Source organism: Otolemur garnettii, unplaced genomic scaffold, assembly GCF_000181295.1.
Source record: "Otolemur garnettii isolate 467f Iridium unplaced genomic scaffold, OtoGar3 scaffold00085, whole genome shotgun sequence".
In the NCBI taxonomy this organism is placed as follows: Eukaryota; Metazoa; Chordata; class Mammalia; order Primates; family Galagidae; genus Otolemur; species Otolemur garnettii.
The window spans coordinates 3,200,786-3,216,669 of NW_003852480.1; the positions used below are offsets into that span (position 1 = coordinate 3,200,786).

The window sequence follows — 15,884 nt, forward strand, 5'->3', positions numbered from 1 at the left end:
AAGCCATCACCCTGGGTAGTAGGGTACTATGGCATCACAGTTCACAGCAACCTTAAACTCCTGGGCTCAAGTGATTCTCTTGCCTCAGCCTCCCAAGCAGCGGGGACTACAGGCACCTGCCAGCTCCAGTGTATGTGGCTGGGGACCTAGCCACTTGAGCTACAGACGCTGAGCCAGCAATAAAGTATTTTTAAATTAAAAAAAAGTCATATATCTGTCAGAAAACACAAATGATAGACTATGCTCTTGTAATTGTGGGATTTGTAATTAGGGAGAATAAAGGAAACAGTAAGAAGCATGTTTTTATTCCTCCGTGAAATTAACCTCCATACCTCTCTGTCATTCTACTGACCATGTTGTTAAGGCATCAACAGCTAGCAACTGAAATTAACAAGAGTAGTAATGTCTTTACCAAGAGAAAGCAACTTTGCCTAGAATTAGCCCTCATTATCTTATATTCCAGTGGGGTCCACAATGACTGTCAGGTAACGAGATACATGTTTGAGCTCACGGGTAACCCTAAGAACACAAGAATGAGAAAATGTTCTGTTTGTTTGGATCCCATGATATGGTCAAACTTGTGTTTTGTTCTGGGTCCCTTTTTTGCGTTCTCCTCTTCCAGTTCTCTCTCTTTAGTGTTGATTCTAATTGCCCTGTTTGGTGTGAAGGACAAAGGTCAGAGCTTGGTATAGACATCCTCTATAGCAAGCGACTAGTAATGGTTTTCCATTCCCCATATATACCTCTTTCTTTTCTTTTTCCCTCCTCCTGTGCCCCTTTTCCCCTTTCCTCCTTTTCCACCCTCCTACTCCCTTTATTCTTCTCCCTATTTTCCTTCTCCACTGCCTGTGTCTTAGGCCTGCCAGTGACACCCAGGCATTGCTTAGCCCTGCCCTCCACCCTTCAGTGGGGAAGGAGCACTTGGATACCTATGTGAGCAATTAGGTATGAACTTCCCCTACAGACTACAAAGTGCCGCTTTAAATAATGTAACCTCTTAAGGTAAATCTGTGTCAGACTCAACTTTTCCTGGGGTCATGGGAACCAATGACATTTTTGAATTAAAGAGTGTTGGGTAAGAAAGCAGTTTGCCATGAATAAATTGAAAGTTGACTATATGTTGAGTGAAGTTTAACTTTATTTCATCCATTGTCTTAATTTTTTGTACCTAAATATAAATTATTATGTCATGTGCCCAAAAGAAAATAATCCTGTAGGGGTGGCGCCTGTGGCTCAAGGAGTAGGGTGCTGGCCCCATATGCCAGAGGTGGTGGGTTCAAACCCAGCCCTGGCCAAAAACTGCAAAAAAAAAAAAAAGAAAAGAAAAAAGAAAATAATCCTGTGACATACACTGCCATTGATCTTTTATAGATGAGATCTTGTTTAGATTTTTATTTTGTCTCAGGGTACTAAGATTATGTGGTTCTTCATGTATTTACAACTGTTTGAAAGTCTAAAACCTCACTAAAACAATTCACAGATTTTCAACTGACTTCATAATACCAGTTAAAATTAAATTTTACCTGTGAATTTCATATTTAGAGCTGTAGATTTCTTAAAGTAAAACTAAGTTGCTAATTTAATTAGATAGATATTTTCAACTAAAGTTTATTCTTTTTTAGATACCCTGTAAGGCCATATTAGAAATTCACTTTGTGATTTTTTTTTTCTTCTTTTTGGATGATATTTCAGTTTGTTGCAGAAGAAATGCCAAAATGTCTGTCTAGACACTAAGACTTTAAAATCAAATCTCTTGTAGTTTCTTTAAAATCTTGAGACAAGAAGACTAATTTTTGTGCATTTCTTTTAAAAAGCATTTTTTCATATCTATCTATCTACTTATTCATTTGAACTCTGGGATGTATTTTCTTTTTTAGAGGATTAATGAGAAAATGATGATCTAATTATGTTCTCTAAAACTGAGTATAAGAAAGAAGACCTAAAAATATTTGGCGATAAAACCTTTCTAAATCTCCTATGCATATTTGGGGAACAATTTTGCTGCTCTAGGAATAGAAACAAAAAATGATAATGTTAAGATAAGAGACTAAGGATCATATTTTTCAAATATGATGACCAAATTCATGCCTGTGGTCAGTATTATGGAAATGGCTTTCTTAAAAAGGTATTCTTAAAAATTAAATTATGCTTAATGTACAAAAAAGCCTATGTCTTTTGAATTTTTAACTTCTATTTCTAAATGCCTAGTAGAAAAATGAGTGAGATTATGTCAGCCAACTCAGTGGGAGAAACTCAATATTGCAATATGCTGTTTTTCTTGTGAACTGCTGCTTCTACTTCTTAAAAAAACTATTGATTATGCAGAAAGTATGGGAAATATAGAAAAGCATATTAAGTAAAATGAAAGTTGCTCGTGATTTGCATTGCTCAGAAATAATATTAGCATTTTATTATATTTTCCTCCAAAATGTTCATGTGTGCATGTATAATTTTTTTAAATTTAGCCAGCATGTAATTATAAGGCTATTTTTCCTATCTATATGGTGGAGTTAATAGTACCTAACACATGGTATGATTAGGAGGACAAATTGTGAATGCTTCTGTATGGCTATCATAATATAACATGATGATGATGATTTTCTTGTCATTGTGACCATTATTACAATACTTAGTATTGTGTATTTTGTTTTGTTTCGTTTTGAGATAGTCTTACTCTCCTGCCCAGGCTAGAGTGCTATGGCATCAGCCTAACTGACAGCAACATTAAACTCCTGTGTTCAAGTGATCCTCTGCCTCAGTCTCCCCAATAAGTGGGACTACAGGCCCTTGCCACAATACCTGGCTGATTTTTCTATTTGTTTTAGTAGAAATGGGGTCTCGCTCTTGCTCAGGCTCAGCTGGAACTCCTGAGCTTAGGCAGTCCTCCTACCTCAGCTTTCTAGAGTGCTAGGATTACAGGCTCAAGCCACTGTGCTCGGCCTTTTTAAAAAAAATTCAATATGAGCATTAAGCCTATAAAAACATGATTTGGGGTGTTTGCATCATTTTTATCTTATACCATTTAATTTAAGCACCTCCTTATTTTTCTTTTCTTTCTTTTTTTTTTTTTTTTTAGAGACAGAATCTTACTTTATTATAGTCCTTGGTAGAGTGCTGTGGCTTCACAGCTCACAGCAACCTCCAACTCCAGGGCTTAGGCAATTCTCTTGCTTCAGCCTCCCGAGTAGCTGGGACTACAGGCACCCGCCACAACGCCCAGCTATTTTTTTTGTTGCAGTTTGGCTGGGGCTGGGTTTGAACCCGCCACCCTTGGTATATGGGGCTGGCACCCCACTCACTGAGCCACAGGCCACCGCCCTAGCACCTCCTTATTTTTCATCTTCTTCTCATTAAAGGAGAAGAAGACATGCCATAATTCTTTCCATTCCTAGTGATTTCTTAAATCAGAATAAATTGTTCAAATTTAAGGAAAATAATTGTTATTTGCTGAAGTGTCTGCTTTTATCTCCTCAATGGCCTTTGGTTAATTTGTGTAATAAGTGGTTTCTGTAATTCACAATTAACTTTCTTTAAAAGTATTGAGAAATGTAATTATTTAAATGGTTTGCCTGTAAGCTCTGAATTTTTTAATATTTGGGGTCATGGAGGAGTGATTACTCGATATGCATATTGTTGCTAACCCTTAATACCAGTTATAAGGAATAACGATTTGAGCTATGACAGATATGCGGCTTCCTTTGTAATCTTCCTTGGACAGGCTTTCTAAAATGGTGTCTCATCAATATAATTAGCAAATTTATGTATCTATTCAATTGGGTATCTTTGATTATATTTTTTATTAAAACCATTCTTATTTTTGTTGCTTTTTAAATCTTCAAAAAGTCACTAAATGGTAATTATGTTTTTGTATTTATCCTTTAAGATCCCACTCCATTTCCCTCCCCCTAGTTGTTTTAATTTCAAGGAGCATGAAAAAGTACTCTTCTGAGTTTTACAATTGCTGGGATTTTGAATGTAAAATATGCATAAATGGCCTAGTGTGGTGACTCATGCCCATAATCCTAACACTCTGGGAGGCTGAGGTGGGTGGATAGCCTGAGCTCAGTGTGAGCAAGAGTGAGACCCCCATCTCTACTAAAAATATTTTCCACTAAAAATAGAAAAACTGGTTCAGCACCTGTACTTCAAGCAGCTAAGGTGCTAGCCACATACACCAGAGCTGGTGAGTTCGAATCCAGCCTGGGCCTGCCAAACAACAATGACAACTACAACTAAATATTAGCCGGGTATTGTGGCAGGCCCCTGTAGTCCCAACTACATGGGAGGCTGAGGTAAGAGAATTGCTTAAGCCCAGGAGTTGGAGGTTGCTGTGAGCTGTGATGCCATGGCACTCTACCCAGGGTGACAGCTTGGGGCTCTGTCTCAAAAAATAAATAAATAACAATAAAAATAGAAAAACTGGCCAGGCGTTGTGGCGGGCGCCTGTAGTCCCAGCTACTTGGGAGGCTGAGGCAGGAGACTCGCTTGAGCCCAGGAGTTGGAGGTTGCTGTGAGCGTGATGCCATGGCACTCTACCCAGGGGGATAGCTTGAGGCTCCGTCTCAAAAACAAAACAAAACAAAACAAAAAAAATAGAAAAACTAGCCAGATGGTCTGGCAGGTGCCTGTAGTCTCAGCTACTCAGGAGGCTGAGGCAAGAGGATTGCTTGAGCCCAAGAGTCGGAGGTTGCTGTGGGCTACGACGCATGCATAGTATTCTACCCAGGGCAACAGAGTGAGACTCTGTCTCAAAAAAAATTTTTTAAAAGATAAAATACATATAAATATGCTTAAACTGAAACTTTTCTTGACCGAGAAAGAAATACATTTAAAAGTAGAAAAGTCTGATTAAAGTTCATTACAGCATTCATTTAGCAAGTATGAGAAAGACAGGGAAAAATGTCTGTTTCAATAATTTAAAAACTGAATTATTAGTACTGCTAGGTCTTTTGCAAGCACTTTATCATTAACATGTGACTTGTGTTTTATTCCAGTTCGTCTGCATAGCCCAGCAAGATTATTGCCGTATTCTCAACCAAGTAGAAAAGAACATGCAAAAAGTTGAAGAGGAGGGAGAGATTGTTATGGTGAAAGAACACAGAGAGCTCGATCGGACGGGAACAAGAAAGGGGCACATTGTTATCAAGGTAAGACAGAGAGCCACCCCTTCTTCCCACGGAAAGGACATGTTTTGGTATTATCACTTGTGACAATTTAGGATTTTTTAAACTTATTTTTGAAAAAACGTCTTGCTCTGTTGCCTGGGCTAGAGTACAGTGGCAGGATCATAGGTCATTGCAACCTCGAACTCCTGGCTTCAAGCCGTCTCCTGCTTCAGCCTCCTGAGTAGTTGAAGCCACCACACCTGGCTAATTTTTTAAATTTTCTTTTCTTTGTAGATATATATGTCACCCAGGCTGGGCTTGAACTCCTGACCTCAAAATTTTTCCTTCTTTGTTTTCTTAACTTTTTTGCTTTTAAGCATAATATATCTTGAAGATTATCAGTTGTCGGAAAAAAAAATTATGTTTTCTGATGAATAGTTTTATTATCTGTGTTGCTACCCATTTCATTTCGTGTTGAAGATTTGAAATCAAGATGCCATATAAATGTTCTATCTTCAGGGTAGTGATTAAACCTTTTATTTGTTACAGGGCACCTCAGAAAGGTTAACAATGCATTTGGTGGAAGAGCACTCGGTAGTAGATCCAACATTCATAGAGGACTTCCTGCTGACCTACAGGACATTTCTTTCTAGCCCAATGGAAGTGGGCAAAAAGTTGTTGGAGTGGTTTAATGACCCGAGCCTCAGGGATAAGGTTAGAACTGTATTGCTTTGGCGCTTACATAGGAAATATTAGAATTAAACCCAGAAGATACCTTTAATGTATATTTTTATTCCACTAGTTACATTCAAATTAATTTAATGAAATATATTTTTAAGTGAAAAACCATGAAAGATAAGATGTAAAAATCATAATTCTTATTATATATTTCTAAGTTCAGACCTAGAAATGTCTTATTTCTTTAAATGCCAAGGCCAGTATATTGGCCACCAAATATTTGAATGTTAATTCTATTGGGAATATGTTAAAACATTACCAAATGTCTAGATTCCATGGGAATGTGGTTCTCTGGTTTGGTAGACAGTGTATGCCAGATCAAAGTTACAATCTTTAAGTTGGCACCAAAGCCGCATTTCATTATAGCCATTGCTGGCTGTGGGTGGAGTGATACACTTTGAAGGGGAGTAGAGACCGTCCGTCTTCAGCAGCTCTTGAGAGCTCTGTCAAGGCCAAATTGGATGACAAAATACATCATTTTAGCATAGATCCTTCTAGGTTTAATACCATCCATTCTCTCAGTCCAGTGTGTGCTTCTACCTTTTTATTTGTTAGTTTCTGTCTTCCTTTGTACTAACCTGTTTTGGTTTTATTTTAATCAGTTGGTTTTATTTTTGATCAGTTTCAAATATGTTTTAAAAGTAGAGCAAGATGTAAGTTTTAAATGCCTTCACAGATTCAAAACCCTTCCTGGCAAAGCAACGTAGTCTATATTCAAAGTATAAATATATAAACATATAAATTTATATACTTATATAAATAATTTTCAGAAGGTCATTTTTTTCTAAATATAAATGAAATGCTTATTGAAGGCTTTATTGTTATCTTCCTGTTCAGTACTGCCTGGTAAATTGTTTGAAAGTTAGATATCTTTTTTGAAGTGAGATTAACCACATTTTCACCACAATAAAGACGAAAACAATTGATCTTTCAGGTTACACGGGTAGTATTACTGTGGGTGAATAATCACTTCAATGACTTCGAAGGAGATCCTGCAATGACTCGATTTTTAGAAGAATTTGAAAATAATCTGGAAAGAGAGGTAATATTTGTGATTTTTTTTTAAACCAAAATATCAGCTTTAATTTCATTTACTTGGCCTGTCTGAATCGACACCACTTTTCCTGAACTCTTACAGAAAATGGGCGGACATCTAAGGCTATTAAATATTGCATGTGCAGCTAAAGCAAAAAGAAGATTGATGACGTTGACAAAACCATCCCGAGAATCTCCTTTGCCTTTTATCTTACTAGGAGGCTCTGAAAAAGGATTTGGGATCTTTGTTGACAGTGTAGATTCAGGCAGCAAAGCAACTGAAGCGGGCTTGAAACGTGGCGATCAGGTACGCCCTTTCTTAATCCAGGCTTAAGGGTGAATTTTGGTGCCTTTCTTCCGTCAGTGTGTTGTGATACCGGCATTAATTTTACAATTTCATTCTTAGATATTAGAAGTAAATGGTCAAAACTTTGAAAATATTCAGCTTTCAAAAGCCATGGAGATTCTTAGAAATAACACACATTTATCAATCACTGTGAAAACCAATTTATTTGGTAAGTATTTTTATTGACTTTCATTTTTCTCTTCTTGGGTTTTTTTTTTATTTGTTTTCATTAACAGTTATTGATGGAAAGAGCCATTTTTGTAATTAAACATCATAAGGAAAAATGTATTTATAGTAAAATACATGGTTAGTTCTAAGTCAAAAAATCTGACTTAAGAATCTGACTTAAGGACCATAAAAATGTTCTTAATCTGTTTTGATTGATAAATGAAATCTTACTGATAAATACTAAAGTGCCTAAAGATTAAAGCAGTTATAGTACTCTTTTTAAACTTACTTTGATAGAGCAAATACACCAAGCAGATTCTTGGTGTCGTTCATTTACTGCAATAGGGTTTTTCCACAACATTGCAGTTTTGATAGCTGAAGTCTGTACTTCTCACCTATTTACAAGTCCGCCAATTGCCTTGGAATTCTTTAGAATTCTTATAATTAGCATTTTGTGATTTTTCTATGTATTTTAGTTTTTAAAGAACTTCTAACAAGATTATCAGAAGAGAAAAGAAATGGTGCCCCTCACCTTCCTAAAATTGGTGACATCAAAAAGGCCAGTCGCTACTCCATTCCAGATCTTGCTGTAGATGTAGAGCAGGTGATAGGACTTGAAAAAGTGAATAAAAAAAGTAAAGCCAACACCGTTGGAGGAAGGAACAAACTAAAAAAGATACTCGACAAGACCCGGATCAGTATCTTGCCACAGAAACCATATAAGTGAGTGTCTGTACTAATTTTCCGTACATTATTTTATTGTGTTAAAATGATTCACAAAAGTCGTGATGTAATTAATGTTTGCATGAGTCTAACAAGTGTTTTAACGCTAAGCTTTCTTAGAGAAGTAATGCTAAACAATCACCTTAGTTTTTTCAATCCATTTTTGCTACTTAGTCGCCCCCTCCCAGGCTTCATCAGAGATGCTTTAGCACTTCCCCATTTGAACTATGTATTTTTCATCGTTTGAACTTTTTAAAAAGTAAGTGTGTTTGCCACTTCTGTCCCCTAGGGTGATTAAGAGTGGTTTTCTCTACTATATCTTTGTTTCTGGGTATCTTCTCTACCCTCAGCATCTGCTCTTTACAATCAAATTGCTTCTTCAGCTGGTTGCCACTATTGATCCCTGACATTCTCCTTTCCCCCTCAGTTTTCTGTTTTCAGTTACTTACCTGCTGCCAAGACATCAACAACCACACGCAGGATTTCTCTCATTCTTTCCAGTCAACTCTATAGTCAGAATGTCAGGGGTACTCTTGAATTTCTTCTTGGTTGTTGATTTGTTTCAGAAACTCAAGCTAGACAAAGTTGCAGGTATCTCTGATGTTTAGCTTTACTTGTCTGCTTATTTCTTCATTTAAGTTCCTTCTTCAGTCTAGGGATGTTTTATAAAAGTTCATTTATTATCAGCAAAGTTTTAGTGGTATTCATTCATTCATTCATTTATTTTGAGACAGAGTCTCACTCTTGTCACCCTGGGTAGAGTGCTCTGGCATCATAGCTCACAGCAGGCTCAAACTCCTGGGCCTGAGAGATTTTCTTGCCTTGGCCTCCTGAGTAGCTGGGACTGCAGGCTCCCACCACAACACCCAGCTAGTTTTTCTATTTTTTGTAGAGATGGGGTCTCGTTCTTGCTCGGGCTGGTCTCAAATTCCTGAGCTCAAGCAGTCTACCCACCTTGACTTCCCAAAGTGCTAGGATTATGTGCGTGAACCATCACACCTGGCTTTAGTTTTTATTTCTGTATTTTCACTTAGACTTATTCTTGCTCTTTTGCCCAGACTGGTCTTGAACTTCTGGCCTTGAGTGAGCCCCTGCCTTGGCCTCCCAGAGTGCTAGGATTATAGGCATGACCCACCATGCCCAGCATGTTGATGTTTTTTGATATTAAGTAACTCAGTATGCCACATTTAATTACTCTTCAAATGGCAATGATATAAGAGAGGCTGGACATGGTGGCCAATGCCTATAATCTCAGGTGGGAACTTTGCTTGAGGCCAGGAGTTCAAGACCAGCCTGGGCAATGTAGAAAGACCTCATCTCTATATAACTTAAAAAAAAATTAACCAGGCACAATGGTGCACACCTATAGTCAAGGCAGGCTGGCCACTTGAATCCACAACTTTCAGGTTACAGTAAGCTATGACCAGCCACTAAACTCCAGCCTACATGTTAGAGAGAGACCCTATTTCTAAAAAAATGAAATACACATGTGCATGTACACATACACATAAGCGATAATGTGAAAACAGAAGCTTAATTTTTTTTTTTTTTTATAATTGTATTAGTCTAAAGAGAAGTAGTTGATACAGACCTTTAGGACTATATCAAGCATTCCTTTTTCTTTTATAAAAAATTCCATTTCAGGTTGGGTGCATCAGCTCACAGCTATAATCCAAACGCTTTCAGAGGCTAAGACAGGAAGATTTGCTTGAGTTGAGACCAGCCCAGGCAATATAGCAAGACCCCATCTCTATAAAATGTATTTTAAAAACTTAGCCAAGCACACTTGTGCAAACCTGTAGTCCTGGCTATTTAGAAGGCTTTGGCAGGAGGATCAGTTGAGCCCAGAAGTTTGAGCTTGCACCACCACACTTTAGCCGAGGCAAGTGAGACCCTGACTCAAAAAAGTAAAAGAAAAGAATTTCAAGTTAAATAAAATTTTCATCCATAGAATAGCGAGATAGGATTTAAAATTTATGAGTGGTGGTCTAAGTGTCAAACTTGCAGTTGTCCCCATTGAACTATAGAGTTATGCTGGGTAGTTTTATAACTAAAGACTAGGCAGAGTCCTAAGGATAAGGAATGAGTATGATGATTTTATTTATAATTTCAAGGGTGTGTTTATACTGAGTAAGTTTCTAAGAGACAATGGATTAGGACAGCTGGCATTTACAGAAAATAGGATTTGCTTTTTAAAATGACCCTGGAAGAAAAAGTTAATTTTAAATGGATGGAAAAAAATTGCCTGAGTGCAGAATTATTAGCAGCATGATAAGGAAGAAAAAAAAAGATCTTAGAGTCATATTTGGCAGTTAAATATGAACCTTAAAACAAACAAACAGAAGTCACCATGACCCGGGCAAGTATTAATAGTATGTGACATGTAAGAACTGGGATGTGACCCATCCACAGTACGAGAGCTGGCAGCACACAGTATGAGAATACTGTGTATGATTTTGTTCCGTGTGTATCTGAATACATCTCTCTAAAGAGATACTCAAAAGCCAAACAGGAGAAAACAAAAAGACAATTAGGTATGTTGACACTGAAGAAACATCTTAAATAATTTGCATTTAAGAGAATATGTGGCTCTTTTAAATATTTTCATATGAAAATTATTTGAATTTATATGTGTAATAAAGTGAAAAAATAATACAATAAATACATTTAAAGAAAGGCTCAGTAAACTGTGAGATCTATTATGTTGGTAACAGACTTGGTTTAATACTAGCTACTACATAAGCTTTTCTAGAAATCAACATGTGTTTTTGAGGTTTTTTTTTTTTTTTTGGAGACACTCTGCCCTGAGTAGAGTGCTGTGGCATCACAGCTCATCACAACCTCAAACTCCCGGGTTTAAGTGAGCGTTTTGCTTCAGCCTCCCAAAGTGCTGGCTAATAGGTGGCTTCCCACCACAACACCTGGCTAATTTTTCTGTTGTTAGTAGAGATGGGGTCTCACTCTTACTCAGGCTGGTCTTGAACTCCTGAGCTTAAGCAGTCCATCTGCCTCAGCCCCCCAGAGTTGCTTGTGCCCAGCCAAGATTTCCTTCTTTTTTTTTTTTTTTTGACAAAGCTACTAAATTGGTAAATCAAAAGAACCTAGATGTAATATTGTTACAAAAATTATTGTTGTTTTTCCTCAAACATCACCAGTATTACAGAAGCTAAGGTGCTGGATAGTATGAGTTGTCAAGGATTGGCATGGCGGGGTGTATAGCTGGAGAAGGAGAGAGTAGACATCACAGGATTCCATCTGGTTATCAGATATGAGGAGAGAGAATGATGAGCTCAGAGGAAAGAATGATCAAGTCAACAGTTTTAATTTTTGTCTTGACTTTAAAAGAAAGTTCTTGCCCTTGCTTATTTGCTTCTGTAATTTTCATCTTTCAAAAAAGTAAAGAGAAAGACTTTGGCTAGATTTTTTTCCCCCTAGGCACAGCTGCTAAGAAGTTAGGTATTATGGTCAAACTCTAATGTATCAAAGCCTAATAAATGTCTTCATTTTATTTATTATGCCTTAGTTTAAATCCCAAAGTTAGTATAATTTTCTTCTTATTTCAAGGTGTTTCTATAAACTAGTCAGAACTATAACCATATATTTGTGATCTGGTTATTTTTGTGTGGGGGTGCTTATTGTCTTACTTGATCTTGTATTTTAGAAACACTTGAGCCTTCAAAACTAGACATAATTTTTATATATTTTTAAATCATGTTTCAGTTGTTCACAGTAACAGGTGTTTTGTAAATGGAAATGAATTTTTATCTATCAACCAGTATTTTTCTGGGTATTTAAATGTGCAACTAAAAAATTGTAAGAAGAGGGTTAAAAGGGAGTCATTGGATTTCCTTTGCCTTTTCTTTGATGCGAGGCAATGTTACCTCACACCACTGCTTTTCTGTGCTGTGCATAATTAAGAAATAAAGTCTCGGTCAGGGTATCCTTACCTATGACTACATAGTGATCTCATTTTTTCCCTCTAAAACAATGGAGAATAAAATTAGGACAGTTTGAATTTTTTTTCTCTTTTTTTTTTTTTTGTTTTACTCAATTTCTTCAGGTTTTGAAGATCAGATTATAAAACATTTTATTATTCTGATGTAGAACTATTGGTTCAGTGAGACTAAATGCATTCCTTTTTTAAAAAAAAATTTGTTTCAGGTTAATTGAGGGTACAAAGAATTAGGTTACAATATTTGCATTTGTTAGGTAAAGTTCTTCTTAGAATTGTGTCCCACCCCGAAGAGGTGTCCCATATACCCTAACTTTGTGTCCCTTAAGTGGGAGCACACCCATTCTCCCTTGTTCCCCCACTTCCCGCCTGGAATTGAGTTGTTTTTATCTTCTGTGGGTATGTATTCGATCGTCTGCAGGAGTCACATTAGAATTGAGTACTTTGGATTCTTGCTTCTCTATTCTTGTGATACTTTACTAAGAAGAATGTGTTTCAACTCCATCTTTTTAATGGCTGAATCGTATTCCATGGTAAACATATACCACAGCTTGTTAGTCCATGTGAGCTGGGCAGTTAGGTTGTTTCTGCACTTTAGTGATTGTAAATGCATTCTTTTTAACATCCTTCTTCTAAGTCCATTTTCATCAGAAACTAGAGTTTATGTTTTCTTGAATATATTTCCCTACTAAGAAGCTGTTAAATATTTTCTGTGGTTTATCTAGTTGGATCCATTTAAACAGTCGTTGCTTGGCTTGGCACCTGTGGCTCAAGTGGCTAAGGCACCAGCCACATACACCTAAGGTGATGGGTTTAAATCCAGCCTGGGCCCACCAAACAACAGTCACGGCTGCAACCAAAAAATTAGCTGGGCATTGTGGCGGGCACCTGTAGTCCCAACTACTTGGGAAACTGAGGCAGGGGACTCTCTTGAGCCCAAGAGTTGGAGGTTGCAGTGAGCTGTGATGCCACAGCACTCTACCCAGGGCGACAGCTTGAGGCTCTGTCTCAAAAAAAATAAATAAATAAAAAATAAAATAAACAGTCGTTGCTTTTGCAATTTTCTGCCAAATTTATTAATGACTTTTTCACATTAGCTATGAGTTTTATAGAATATGGTTTATGGTCTGTGTCTTTTACATGGTGATAACTTTTTTTAACTTGCTAATAATTTATTTTCTAATTTTCCTTTTTGTTCAGCGATATTGGGATTGGTCAGTCTCAAGATGACAGCATTGTAGGATTAAGGCAGACAAAGCACATCCCAACTGCATTGCCCGTCAGTGGGACCTTGTCCTCTAGTAATCCTGATTTATTGCAGTCACATCATCGCATTTTAGATTTTAGTGCTACTCCTGGTAAGCTTCACAAACGCCGCTTCTGTTTTGTTACTGATAATCTTTTCCCTTCTAACATAATGGTACTGCTGTGTGTACTATGCCCAGAGATGCTGAGAGTCAAGATGAACTTGAACTTTCAAGGATTTGTAACCAATTCCTTTTAGATTCTGCACACTTTTTTGGCATGACCTTGGGCAAATTAATCTCTCTGAACTTGTTTCCTCTTCCATAAAACGAAGGTAATGCAGACCAGGCAGTTATTCCGTGTACTAAGTCATGCCCTATCATAAAGTAAAAGGTATATTTTAGGTCAACTTAATGGAGTTTTTAATATAATAAAGGTTTACTTTAGATTTAAATTTTGCTTCTTTGATGCCAACACGACAATCTTATGTGCTCCTGTTGTGTACTAATGTGTTTGCAGTTGTCTGTAGATCATTCAGCTATTGATAGGGGAAGATGGAAAATGGGTTCTTGATTGAATCTCTAAAGAAGAGCGGGGAGAGGTGAAAGTTTGGCATTACCTTTTTTAGGGTTCCCTCTCCCAAATTATTCTGTTTAATTGTATTACCATATATTAAAATCCTTTCTACTTTTGTGTGTCTTTGTATCCCCCCAGACTTGCCAGATCAAGTGCTAAGGGTTTTTAAGGCTGATCAGCAAAGCCGATACATCATGATCAGCAAGGACACTACAGCCAAGGAAGTAGTCATTCAGGCTATCAGGGAGTTTGCTGTCACTGCCACCCCGGATCAGTATTCGCTCTGTGAGGTCTCCGTCACACCCGAGGGAGTGATCAAACAGAGAAGGCTTCCAGATCAGCTTTCCAAACTTGCTGATAGAATACAGCTGAGTGGAAGGTACGCGTTCCTGGCTTACTGGACTTCTTTACCCCCTCTTAAAAACCACACCCAAGTCTAAGAGACAAATACTTTCAAGGGTTTTTTTCCTTTTCACCAAGAATGGCTATATCACCAGATGGGCTCATGCCTGTAATCCTAATACTCCAGGAGGCCAAGGCAGGGGGATCCTTTGAGCTCAGGAGTTGAGACTGGCCTGAGCAAGACTGAGACCACACCTCTAAAAAACAAAAAATAGAAAAATTAGCCAGGTATTGTGGTGGACAGACACCTGTAGTCTCAGCTACTCAGGAGGCTGAGACAGGAAGATCACCTGACCCCAAGACCCGAGGAGTTTGAGGGTGCTATGAGCTATGATGCTGCAGCCCTCTAGCCTGGGCAACAGTGAGACTCTGTCTCAACAACAACAAAAAGTTTGCTATAGCAAGGTGAATTCACACAGTAGACTGCTGACCCTGACAAGATCTCTAAGAACTTGTTCAAGGGCACCATGTCCTGAAAGTTGTTCCTGACGGCCCAGCTGCACGCAGTGCCTTTCCAAGCTTGCCCTTTAGGAGCCTGGGCCGAGGGAATAGTAGAGTCCGCTTGATGTGAAGTCATAGTCAGATCCTGTGCTGCCTTCTCCTTGGATGTGCACGTTCCACATTCACAAACACATTTTCTAATATTAGGATCATTTGCTGCCACAAACCTAACTTTTCGAGGCACTTCTTTAGTCAGAGACGTCTATGACACACCGCCTCCTGGTCGTTACACACCACACTGTGAGATACAGTTCTTAACTCTGAAACCAAACTCCGCTTGCTGCAGAGCTGGGTTCCTGGCTGGCTGCACAGGTGCTGTATGGCACATGTCACTGGTGAGAAGATGCCGTACCTGATTTTGTCATTCTCTTGAATGCCACTTCCATTGTTAGGTATATGCAATTTTGTCCTCAAACCACAATAAGTGAAAGTCAAAAAAGAAAATAGTTAAGTCTGGGCTCTCATAAAGTAACTCTATTCTGTGCTCACTAAAAATCACATGGTTCTGTAAGTCATATTTCTCTAGCTCCTGGCCTTAATCAATCCTCCTCAGCCTCCCAAGATACTAGGATTACTGGCATGAGCCACTGCACCTAATATTTTTTCTGTTTTTCTTACCTTGTTAAGTATTTCATTGTACCTGACTTTTTCATAGATTTATTTCATCATTCAAAATTTCTGCTTTCTTGTTATCAACTATAACTTTCTTATTCTTCTTTAATTTCCAAATATTAGCAGATAGTTTTGTTATATACTAGGTTAGTTTTTCTCAGTTATCATTAGAATATACATTGATATTCTCAGGCTATAACTGAGATAAAGTTCTGTTTCTCCACTGAGCTACAGATTCATGATTCACATTCATTATTCTCATTTTCAAAAAAGTCATAGAGGGGCTCGGCGCCTGTGGCTAAAATGGCTAAGGTGCCAGCCACATACACCTAAGGTGGCAGGTTTGAATCCAGCCCGGACCCGCCAAACAACAATGACAGCTGCTACCAAAAAATAGCCAGGCGTTGTGGCAGGTACCTGTAGTCCCAGCTACTTGGGAGGCTGAGGCAGGAGACTTGCTTGAGCTCAGGAGTTGGAGGTT

At 38.0% G+C, this 15,884-nt stretch overlaps 1 protein-coding gene across 14 annotated transcripts in view; it reads left to right on the forward strand.

The window, feature by feature from the left end:
- RAPGEF2 (Rap guanine nucleotide exchange factor 2) overlaps window positions 1–15,884 on the forward strand; it is a 291,756-nt gene that overhangs the window by 253,820 nt on the left and 22,052 nt on the right. For all 14 annotated transcript variants that reach the window (XM_023516027.1, XM_023516031.1, XM_023516029.1 and 11 more), the window contains 8 exons: window positions 4,995–5,147; window positions 5,655–5,819; window positions 6,778–6,885; window positions 6,982–7,185; window positions 7,285–7,393; window positions 7,869–8,115; window positions 13,268–13,425; window positions 14,027–14,267. In XM_023516027.1, the coding sequence (XP_023371795.1) occupies window positions 4,995–5,147; window positions 5,655–5,819; window positions 6,778–6,885; window positions 6,982–7,185; window positions 7,285–7,393; window positions 7,869–8,115; window positions 13,268–13,425; window positions 14,027–14,267 (1,385 nt within the window). The remainder of the gene's footprint in view (window positions 1–4,994; window positions 5,148–5,654; window positions 5,820–6,777; window positions 6,886–6,981; window positions 7,186–7,284; window positions 7,394–7,868; window positions 8,116–13,267; window positions 13,426–14,026; window positions 14,268–15,884) is intronic.